The 12,023-nt window shown below is 41.0% G+C and overlaps 1 protein-coding gene across 6 annotated transcripts in view; it reads left to right on the top strand.

Moving 5' to 3' along the window:
* The window catches only part of LOC125171252 (C-type lectin domain family 7 member A-like), a 35,342-nt gene extending 26,035 nt beyond the window's left edge, over nucleotides 1-9,307 (top strand). For all 6 annotated transcript variants that reach the window (XM_047868504.1, XM_047868502.1, XM_047868508.1 and 3 more), the window contains 3 exons: nucleotides 1,093-1,250; nucleotides 5,702-5,811; nucleotides 8,268-9,307. In XM_047868504.1, the coding sequence (XP_047724460.1) occupies nucleotides 1,093-1,250; nucleotides 5,702-5,811; nucleotides 8,268-8,394 (395 nt within the window). In that variant the 3' untranslated portion in view covers nucleotides 8,395-9,307. The remainder of the gene's footprint in view (nucleotides 1-1,092; nucleotides 1,251-5,701; nucleotides 5,812-8,267) is intronic.
* The last annotated feature ends 2,716 nt before the right edge of the window (nucleotides 9,308-12,023 follow it).

The raw sequence follows: 12,023 nt of genomic DNA, 5'->3' as shown, positions 1-12,023 counted from the left end.
CTAATTATAGGGTAGCTCTATGTTTCATTTTTTGAGGAACAGCCATGTGTTTTCCAGAGTGACTGCACTGCACCTGCTTGCATTCCCACCAGCAGTGCAGAAATGTTCCCCTTTTTCCACATCCTTGCCAACATCTGTTCTTGCCCAAATTGTTCATTTTAGCCATTCTGGCAGGTGTGAGGTGGTATCTCATTGCGGTTTTGATTTGTATTTCCCTGATGATGAGTGATGTGGAGCATCTTTTCATGTGTCTATAGGCCATCTGGATATCTTCTTTGGAAAAGTGTCTGTTCATGTCTTTGGCCCATTTCTTCACTGGGTTATTTGCCTTTTGAGTGTTGAGTTCCATAAGTTCTTTACAGATTTTGGATACTAATCCTTTTCTGATATTTCATTTGCAAATATTTTCTTCCATTCTGTCCATTGCCTTTTAGTTTTGCTGATTGTTTCCTTCGTGGTGCAGAAGATTTTTATCTTGATGAGGTCCCAATAGTTCGTTTTTGCTTTTGTTTCTCTTGCCCCTGAAGACATGTCGAGTAAGAAGGTCTTGCAGGTGAGGTCAAAGAGGTAGTTGCCTGTTTTCTACTGTAGGATTTTGATGGTTTTGACATTTAGGTCTATCATCCATTTTGAGTTGTTTTTGTGTGACGTAAGAATGCGGTCCAGGTTCATTCTTCTACATGTTGCTGTCCAGTTTTCCCAACACCATTTCCTGAAGAGACTGTCTTATTTCCATTTGATATTGTTTCCTGCTTGGTCAAAGGTTAGCTGGCCGCACATTTGTGGGTCCATTTCTGGGTTCTCCGTTCTGTTCCGTTGATTTGTGTGTCTACTTTTGTGCCAGTACCATACTGTTTTGATGAAAACAGCTTTGTAAAACAGCTTGATCCAGGATTGTGATGTGTCCAGCTTTGGTTTTCTTTTTTAACATTCCTTTGGCTATTCAGTGTCTTTTGTGGTTCCGTACAAATTTTGGGTTTGTTCTAGCTCTGTGAAGAATGCTGGTGTTATTTTGATAGAAATTGCATCGAATGTGTAGATTGTTTTGGGTAGTATCAACGTTTTAACATTGTTTGTTTTCCAATCCATGAGGATGGAATGAAGACGATGACACATTTCAAGGAAAATGGTACTGCTGTGGAAAAAGCTGTTACCACTTTTCAAAAGAGGAGGAAACTTGGGAGAGGAGCATGGTGTCATGCCAAGATCTGCAGTCTAGTCTCCTGAAGATTGATACTAAAGAGGAACAAGTATGTCTACTTTCCTAAACCTGAGTAAATGCTTTGAGTATGCGATGCATGTCTGGAGTTCAGATAATTGTTTCGACTTTCCTCCAATTGAAGCACTTTGTTAACTGGTAGAGATTTCTCTGTGGAAGAGACATAGGTGTAACAGTGACCAAGAAGAACCATTGATTTAAATCAAGAAGAACAGCTCTTCTGGGCATGCCATGGAATGATTTTCAGTCTTTAGTATTGTATATATTGCATCTTAACACTTAGTATGCCTCAAACGGCTCAGCATTTCACTTCTCAGGGCTAATACAGGGCGAAAGAACTGCTTCAAGGGTATGAGCATTCTAAAGAGATACTTTCTCATTGTGCTGAGTTGTGTTGTTCCTTCCTCAGTATATGGGAGGGATTAAACTTCAAAGGGAAGATCAGTCTCTCCCTTCATGGCCATGGGAAAAGAGGCTGAAAAATGAAGAGGTTGAATGTAGCTAGAATGATTCTTTTTTTAAAATTATTTTTTAACATTTCTTCACTTTGTAAGAGACAGAGAGACAGAGTGCGAGTGGGATAGGGGCAGAGAGAGAGGAAGACAGAATCTGAAGCAGGCTCCAGGCTCTTACCTGTCAGCACAGAGCCCGACGCGGGTCTCAAACTCACGTACCGTGTGATCATGACCTGAGCCAAAGTCAGGCACTTAGGCAATGGAGCCACACAGGCACCCTGGAATGATTCTTTGAAAATGATTTTTTTTCTTTTGCTTATAATCCAGAATAACAGAGAAAGCATCTCTTTTCTAGAAGAGAAAATGTAGATCACATTTGCCATTACTTTTAATGTTTGGCAATATAAAGTCAGTAGAATGGATTCTGTGAGGTTCCTTCTAATGATTCCATAAATATTCCATGTAGGCACTGAGTTCTAGTTACATCATCTAGTTCTAGTATTGGTATTTCTATAAGTGTCTTGTGAAGGATGAGTTAAAAGCCCTATGTTTTCAAAAAACAAAACAAAATGAAACAACATCCAGGCCAATACTCAGGGGCATGTGGTTGGCCCAGTTGGTGGGCCATGTGCCTCCTGATATTGGGGTTGTGAGTTCAATCCCATGTTGCATGTAAAGCTTACCTAAAAAAAAGAACCCTGTGTTTCTTGTTTATAAAATTCTTATTAAAATAATGATATGATTATGAATGATTCACTCGTAAATATGAGAAATAAATGAAGTACAACTAGCACATTGGATCAAACAAATTTTAAAAATTCAAGACCGCTTATAAGTACCTTCATTAATTTCAACCTGGATTGCAATGTCTTTTCCTCTCAGGACTGCCTTTGCTGCATCCCAAAGGGTTTGGATTGTTGTATTTTCATTTTCATTTGTTTCCATATATTTTTTAATTTCTTCCCTAATTGCCTGGTTGACCCATTCATTCTTTAGTAGGGTGTTCTTTAACCTCCATGCTTTTGGAGGTTTTCCAGACTTTTTCCTGTGGTTGATTTCAAGCTTCATAGCATTGTGGTCTGAAAGTATGCATGGTATGATTTCAATTCTTGTATACTTATGAAGGGCTGTTTTGTGACCCAGTATGTGACCTATCTTGGAGAATGTTCCCTGTGCACTCGAGAAGAAAGTATATTCTGTTGCTTTGGGATGCAGAGTTCTAAATATATCTGTCAAGTCCATCTGATCCAATGTATCAATCAGGGCCCTTGTTCTTTATTGACAGTGTGTCTAGATGATCTATCCATTTCTGTAAGTGGGGTGTTAAAGTCCCCTGCAATTACCACATTCTTATCAATAAGGTTGCTTATGGTTGTGAGTAATTGTTTTATATATTTGGGGGCTCCTGTATTTGGCACATAGACATTTATAATTGTTAGCCCTTCCTGATGGGTAGGCCTGTGATTATTATACAATGCCCTTCTTCATCTCTTGTTACAGCCTTTAATTTAAAGTCTAGTTTGTCTGATATAAGTATGGATACTCTAGCTTTCTTTTGACTTCCAGTGGCATGATAAATAGTTCTCCATCCCCTCACTCTCAATCTAAAGGTGTCCTCAGGTCTAAAATGGGTCTCTTGTAGATAGCAAATAGATGGGTCTTGTTTTTTTATCCATTCTGATACCCTATGTCTTTTGGTTGGTGCATTTAGTCCATTTACATTCAGTGTTATTATAGAAAGATATGGGTTTAGAGTCATTGTGATGTCTGTAGGTTTCATGCTTATAGCGATGTCTCTGGTACTTTGTCTCACAGGATCCCCCTTAGGATCTCTTGTAGGGCTGGTTTAGTGGTGACAAATTCCTTCAGTTTTTGTTTGTTCGGGAAGACCTTTATCTCTCCTTCTCTTCTAAATGACAGACTTGCTGGATAAAGGATTATCGGCTGCATATTTTTTCTGTTCATCACATGGAAGATCTCCTGCCATTCATTTCTGGCCTACCAAGTTTCAGTAGAGAGATCGGTCACGAGTCTTATAGGTCTCCCTTTATACGTTAGAGCACATTTATCTCTAGCTGCTTTCAGAATTTTCTCTTTATCCTTGTATTTTGCCAGTTTCACTATGATATGTGGTGCAGAAGATCGATTCAAGTTCCGTCTGAAGGGAGTTCTCTGTGCCTCTTGGATTTCAATGCCTTTTTCCTTCCCCAGATCTGGGAAGTTCTCAGCTATTATTTCTTCAAGTACCCCTTCAGCACCTTTCCCTCTCTCTTCCTCCTCTAGAATACCAATTATGCATATATTATTTCTCTTTAGTGCATCACTTAGTTCTCTAATTATCCCCTCATACTCCTGGAATTTTTATCTCTCTTTTTCTCAGCTTCTTCTTTTTCCATAATTTTATCTTCTAGTTCACCTATTCTCTCCTCTGCCTCTTCAATCTGAGCCATAGTTGTCTCCATTTTATTTTGCAGCTCGCTGATAACCTTTTTTAGCTCCTCCTGGCTGTTCCTTAGTCCCTTGATCTCTGTAGCTAGAGATTCTCTGCTGTCCTTTATACTGTTTTCAAGCCAAGCAATTAATTATATGACTATTATTCTAAATTCACTTTCTGTTATATTGTTTAAGTCATTTTTGACCAGTTCGTTAGTTGTTGTTATTTCCTGGACGTTTTTCTGAGGGGAATTCTTCCGTTTTGTCATTTTGGATAGTCCCTGGAGTGGTGGGGGACTGAGGGTCACTTCCCCTGTGCTGTCTTGAATAACTTGCGTTGGTGGGCGGGGCCGCAGTCAGACTGGTGTGTGCCTTCTCTTCCCCTCCTCTAGTGGCGGGACTCACTGTGGGGTGGCGTGGCCTGTCTGGGCTACTTGCACACTGCCAGGCTTGTGGTGCTGGGGATCTGGTGTATTAGCTGGAGTGGATCGGCAAGGTGCACGGGAGCACGAGGGGCAGGCTCAGCTCGCTTTTCCTTCAGAGAACTGCTTCAGGAGGGGCCCTGTGGCACCAGGAGGTTGTCAGACCCGCAGAGGGACGGATCTGCAGAAGCACAGCTTTGGGTGTTTGCGCAGTTCAAGCAAGTTCCCTGGCAGGAACCGGTTCCCTTTGGGATTTTGGCTGGGGGATGGGCGAGGGAAATGTCGCTGGTGAGTGCCTTTGTTCCCCGCCACGCTGAGCTCTGTCATCTGGGGCTCAACAACTCTCTCTCCCATTGTCCTCCAGCCCTCCTGTTCTCTGAGCAGAGCTGTTAGCTTATAACCTTCCTGATGTCAGGTCCCGCTTGCTGTCAGAACACACTCCATCAGGCCCCTCTGCTTTGCCAGCCAGACTCGGAGGCTCTGCTTGGCCTGCGGGCCGCCCCTCCGCCCCGGCTCCCTCCCACCAGTCCGTGGAATGCGCACCGCCTCTCCGCCCTTCCTACCCTCTTCCATGGGCCCCTCGTCTGCACTTGGCTCTGGAGACTCCATTCTGCTAGTCTTCTGAAGGTTTTCTGGGTTATTTAGGCAGGTGTAGGTGGAATCTAAGTGATCAGCAGGTCGCGCGTGAGCCCAGCGTCCTCCTACGCCACCATCTTCCCAGGATCCCCCTGTCCATTTTTTTTCTTATTGGATAGTTCTTTCCTTTTTTATTTCTAGAAATACATATTTATTCTGTAAATTATTGCATATATCTCCAGACTTGAGGCTTGTCGTTTACATGCTTTAAGGCATGTTATGATGAAGAAGGTTCCTGATTTAGTGCCATCATATTTATCTCTCCACTTGATCGTATGGGGAGATTTGTTTTTTCTAAGTCCATCCTGCCCCTTTGCTGATATCTTGGATCCAGTCACAAAGACTTGGGTGAGTCCTTCACTGAAGCATTTCCATTCCTGTGTCTTCCCCTCCCATGCAGAAATGAACCTGCCTGTTCCATTTATCATAAAAGTATTTGAAGATAAAAGTGCCCAGTATTTTAGTTATGAGTCCTCTGTGGGTAAGATGTGTTCACTGACGCTATGAATAATACTAATAATCCAATTTTTTCACAGGTCTTTATTCAATCAAAAATAAAATACAATCATTGGATTGGATTAATTAAGGTTCAAGAAGGCAGGTATCCCTGGCAATGGCTGGATGGCTCACCCTTATCTCAGAAGCTGTAAGTTTTCATTTCATGGCTTTGCTCCCTTTCCTGCTCAGTAACGGATTGGTAGATTATTGGTGAAGAAGAGGAACAGATCCTTGGGGACTTAGGGAATATCGTTCATTCCATTTGATCTCGCATCTTAGATCGGCAACTGAATGCAAATCTGAGACCTCAAGAGACCCAAAGAGCATGAATTATTCCATGGTCTTTAATGGAAAGTACTTCCAAACCCAGTCAAATGACAATTTGCTTTGGTATCTTGTATATTATGATACAAGCACGTCCACAGATATGGTTGCAGGAAATGGTAAAAAGGTAATGAGGAAAGAAAAGTGGCTACAGCCAGCCTCCTCAGTACGTGAAATTTGTACCTGTTTGCTTGGTATCATTGGAGAACAACAACCACAAAAGAGCTTTTTCCAAAGGAGTCATTTAGTAATCTTGCAGCTCTAATGTGGTGTTTAATATCATACATGTTATTGTCTAGCACAAGTCCACAGAATTTCTAGTAGCCCTGTTTCATTAATAAATCACATGGGTTTGTCAGTTGATGTCTACGAAATGAGTTTAGAAAATGAAGAAAAGTGATCCGTTGTAACTAAATCTAGGTAACATGGGGGACAGTATGAGAAACATGGGCTACTTAACAGGCTGTTTATTTATGGCCCACAATGTGCCAGGCACCCTTCTAGCCACTGAGCTATAGTGGTGAATGAAACATGCTACAGTCTTCTGCCGTTGTGGATACTACATTCCAATTCAGGCTTGATGGAGCTCTTGGTGATGAGCGACGACAATCTCAACGTGCCAAGTGAATTACATAGCACATTAGGGGGTGATATATGCTATGGAGTGATGTGAAATCTCTCACTTTTTGCTAGAGTGCAAAGTGCCTTTTGTGTATAAAGGAAAGAGGGAGAGATTTCACTGCTTTCAGTGGAGTGGTCAGGACAGACTCCTTGAGAAATGAAGTTCACACAGCATCTTGAATGAGCTTGGGATGTGGGTTAGCTGATACAAATGCATCCCAGCAGTAACAACAGCTGTGGTCAAGACTCAGAGGTAGGAGCGTCCTTAGCATTCCTGAGGAAATAGCAAGAGGGCCTGGGATGCTGGAGCAAGGGGAACGAGGTGGGAGAGAAGTAGGTCAGAGAGGGAATGACGGTGAGAGCATGTGGGGATCAGAAAAATGTAAGACCTTGGATTGGTTCATGAGGGTCATGAGAAGCTATTAGAGGGTTTTAAGCGGAGGAGGGACAAAAGCTGGCTCCTGCTTTGGAGACGCACTCTGGACAGTCTGTTGAGCTGAGATGGCCAAGTGGCCAGATTCTACACTTGTTCCAAAGATGTGTGTGAGACGGACAAGTCAGGGATGGTGTCAGGTTTTTGGTCCAGGAGTGGTAAGAATGACGTTCCCATTAACGTTAATAGGACATGTTTGGAATTCAGTTTTAGACACAATGGTAGTAAAACTGTTAAGCATTTAGGTATGTACGGGGTGTCGCATGGGCCTTGTGATAGATGATCATGGCGAACAGGTGAGAGGTCTGTGCCTGGGATGCAAATGTTGTGTGCAGCAGTGGATAGACAGTGTGACAAGTGCGAGGCTGGGATGATTCTCGGGAATCTAAGGGCTGAGCCCTCGGACACCCTCATGTTTAAGGTCATGTTAAGATAAGGGGACAAGAGGATAACCAGAAAACATCACCGAGAAAAGTGTTTCAAGAGACAGAAGGAAACCCATGAAGGGGCAGTGAGGCCAATGGAACCCCGTACAAAGAAGTTCTACTGAAATAACAGCTGAATGTAAAAAGTTGGGGACACCTCCATTTTATTTCTTGAAATGGTTACTTCCCATCAGATTCCTGAGGATTTGGGTGAAAATTAAAACTAAGAAATATTTTTTTTCTGGGCAGTGTAGCCCAACCTTCACATTTAAAATCCAGATACCTCATTCCCATTGCCCAATTTCACCGAGTCTAATGCTTCGTTTGTTGTGGAAGACATTAGGCTCAGTGGAGAAAAAGTGCACTCTATTTTAAGTGCAAATCAGCACCTTTTTTGCTCAAAGTGAGGCTAGCAGTGGAATTGCTTGCTCTGGGCACATCAGTCTGAATTATAGGCGCTTGGAAATATGTTTATATGTAATTGCGTTGTATCACTTCATACACATTCTTTATTTGATCACTTCCCAGACGTGTCAGGAGTCTTAGGAGCATATTTCAAGTGTATATGTATAACTCCCTCTACCTCGCAGTCTACACTACCCTTTGTACTCCTTCACTAGTTCCAGTGGTCCATTGGCAACATTTCATTAGGTTTAGAGACAATTGCACTTCCTAATCTTAACGCTATATGACCCTCTCGAAATTTGTAAGGCCATTGAAATAACTGCACATAGGTTTTCAATTTGTGATAAATTTTGCCTGAGAAATGTCTTTCTAAAATGAATTTATTTTCTGGTGCAGGAATTTCCAACAGAGTTTATCTCCTGTGAAATGTGGACACATGAGACCATCAACAATTTATACCGCTGACTGTAGTAACCATTTCCGTTACATTTGTGAAAAGGTGTTCTCTGGCCCTGATAATTAAAGAAGTGCTGTGATCAAATGTTCACTATTTTCATTCTTTAACAGCTGTAAGGAAAAACACAGGGTATTCGCTCAAATTAGTCAACTATGCATGGCGTATGAAGGATTATGATCTTTCACACATCCCTCAGCATGGATAAAAGAGTAAGTTTTAGAAATAGTAAAATCATCCATCCAAAAATGAAGCTTTTTTTTTTTTGAAACTTCAAGAACCATTCCATCAGAGAATGTGAAAAAAGTTTGAGTGTAAGACTTTACATTTAAAATATAACTAAATGATCTTGATTTAAATAGGTAGTGAATACATTTGCAATGTTCACAGTGTAAGAGGTCCTAAACGATGAACACATCCTCTCAACCCATCTTGTACTCTATTCACCTAGTTGCCACCTCAGAGGCACACATGTAACTGGTTTATATAGTATTCCAGAGGTATTCTAGTAAAGTACAAGTATACACAGGCCGTCTGCTAAACAAAATGTTATGTGCCACAAACGACAGTAACGATCCTTTATGTTTCTGTTGAAAATGTACCACGCGTGTGTTCCATATCAGTACATAGGAAGCTGCATTACTTTGTTTAAATTTCTGCAAATGTCACACTGATAAATGTTTTATTTCCAATGGAGGTTTTGGTTTGTTCCAGAAATTTAGAATTGTGTGAATGAAAGCACTTAATACTGTATTACTTGCCATAGAGCGTATACATTGGGTAAATGTCTAGCAGTGTCATTTCTATGTCAAAATCTGTCCACATGAAATTTGCATACACGTTGAATTTACAATAGATGCTCTACATCTCTATCTGCAGTCAGCAGCATTCAAGAATTCCTGCTTCCTCCCTTGGTTACCACCGCAACGTGTTATCAGTCTGTTTGATTTTGCCAATAAAATCTTCACCAATTAAAACAAAATGTTTATTTGATTCACTTCAATTTACGATGTCCTGTTATTTGTGTCTCTGAGCATGTGTTTATGGTACTTCTTTTCATTTAAAGTGTCTGTCTGTGTCTTTGTGGATTAATATCACAAACGTAAGTTTGAGCAAAAAAAAACCCAGACACAAAATCACTCCTCTATAACGTTCCAGTTATTTATAAGGTTCTACACCAGGTAAGCCTAACCTATGCTATTAGAAATGAGGACAAAATTTCGGGCCATATGGATTTATTCCTAAAACGAATAGTAATGGGAAATGACTAGTCTTTACCATGGTGCAATGTTATGCTTGGAAAGAAACCATGTCCAAGGTACATTTCTCAGGTGCTGATAATATGGAGTGTAATAATCTGGGTGCTGGTTACAGGGTGTTGTCGTGATCCCTTGGGCTGCCACGACAACTACCACAACCTGGGTGTCTTTGAACAACATACATTTATTTTTTCATTATTTTGGAGGCGAGAAGTTTAAACGTGAGGTGGCAAGGTCAAGCTCCATTTGAAACTCTTTAGTTTACTCTGTTGGACTAAATTCTTCCTCGCCTCAGAGAAAGTCATGAAGAAAATTTAAAAAATGTTTTTGCCGTTGTTTGTTTGTTTTTTAACGTTTATTTATTTTTGAGACAGAGAGAGACAGAGCATGAATGGGGGAGGGTCAGAGAGAGAGGGAGACACAGAATGTGAAACAGGCTCCAGGCTCTGAGCAGTCAGCACAGAGCCCGACGCGGGGCTCGAACTCAGACCGCAAGATCGTGACCTGAGCCGAAGTCGGACGCTCAACCGACCTAGCCACCCAGGTGTCCCTGCCGTTGTTTGTTTTAAAGGATAAATTTGGCATAGTTTGAACTGGATGAAAGCAAATCACCGAGAGATCAAAATATGTGGAGGCAGTTCAATCAGTGTTTACAGGGACAATGCTTACCTGGGAAGCACCTTTTCAACCAAGAATCACAACTTCTGCCTTGAGAAAGTAGAATGAGGAAAAGAAATAAAACCCAAATCAAATAAAGGTGGAAATCATAAAATGAAGAGCAGAAATGAATGAAGTTGGAAATAAAAGAAATAATGAAATAAATGTAACAGTGAGTTTTGAAAAGGCCGACAACAGTGATAAACCTCTGGCTGGACCGATCAAGAATAGGCATAAATGGCCAATTTGAAGCATGAATGAGCAGCATTATTACAGACATTGAAGGATTTACTGATGATTATAAGGGAACATGATGAAGAATTTTTTGCCAATGAATTCTAAAACCTGAGAGACATTGATTCTTGAAAGAATTGACCTTTCAAAACACACTTAAGAAGAATTTGATACCTTGAACTTGTTGTATATGTAAAATGAGTTATTCAATTTGTAGTTCAACACTCCAGAGAGAACCCCAGATGGATTCGCTGGTGAAATCTGGAAATATTTACTGAATAAAGAGTCAAATTTAAAAGGGAAAAAAAAGTGATCCAGGAGACAGAAGAAAATTGAAAATGTTCCAACTTATTCTGTGAGGCCAGTGTTACTTGGATAGTGAAACCAGATAGCCAAGAATCCACAGCCCATGTGCACCAAACAAGCAAAAATTCCTAACAAATAGTAGCACATCTAATTGCATGGAGCAATTTATTGAGAAGATTATACATCACGATGGAGTGGGTTTATTCCACATATGCAAGATTAATGAATTGGGGTGATTTACTTGATTGATAGGCTGAGGAAGGAAAGCCACATGATAGCCTTAGTAGATGCAGATAAAGCACCCCAAAGTCGCCATCATTTCATGATAAATCGTCTCAGTAAACTAGGAATAAGTAAAGTAGGAATAAGTGAGATTTTCCTCAATATGATAATGACATTAGAAAGAAACAAACCCTCCAGTTAGAAATCTACTGAGCAGTGAAAGATTGAGTGCTCCCTTAACACCGGTAAAGAAGCAAAGATATCTGGACTCATCACCCCTCTTGACCATCCCAAGGGAGGCCATTTCAGTTCGATATGCAAGAAATAAAAAAGGGATACAGATTGGAATGCAAAAAGGAACGACACCCATTTGCAAAGGACATAATTGCCAACCTAGAAAATCCCAGCGTTTCGCCTCATTCCTCCTAACGCTAATATGTGTGTTTATTTTGTTTCCAGATATAGGACAGTATGTGAAATTCAGTAATGTGTCTATATGCTAAAAATAAGCTATTGGAAATTGAAATAAACAAAAATACCATTTACGTTAGTATTGTCACTTGCTAGACCCCAAGATGTGACCTTTACTGCCCACCAGCTTATACTCACCCACCTTCGTCCCACAGTTTTCCTTAAGCAAATCCTCTTACCAGTGTCTCTCTTAACTCTGGCAAGTGGAAAGCAATAGCATCCCTCAAACAATAGTGACTGTCTTGACCAAATCTTCAGCCTGCCCAGATCCCCCGGGGACAGTTTGAGTGTCATCCTGACTCACACGTGCTCAGATGGACCATGGAGTGACCTCTAGAGTGATTGATGATACCTTTACCTCATTATAATTCTAAAATCTCGACCCAAGGAGGAGCACGAGCCTTATCACAAGCCTTATTTACACAACACACGGTGTTGTGGAGGCCTGTTTCCTTAAGGTGCATGTGTGACCTCATGCCCTCCTCTACCTATGGTGACGTGGATCCTCTTTTTCATCCTAATCAAAAAAAAAAATGAGGGGCGCCCGGG

The sequence above is a fragment of the Prionailurus viverrinus genome, chromosome B4, assembly GCF_022837055.1.
Source record: "Prionailurus viverrinus isolate Anna chromosome B4, UM_Priviv_1.0, whole genome shotgun sequence".
Taxonomy (NCBI): domain Eukaryota; kingdom Metazoa; phylum Chordata; class Mammalia; order Carnivora; family Felidae; genus Prionailurus; species Prionailurus viverrinus.
Note: the sequence above shows the minus strand (reverse complement) of the source record. Positions and strands in the feature narration are given on the sequence as shown.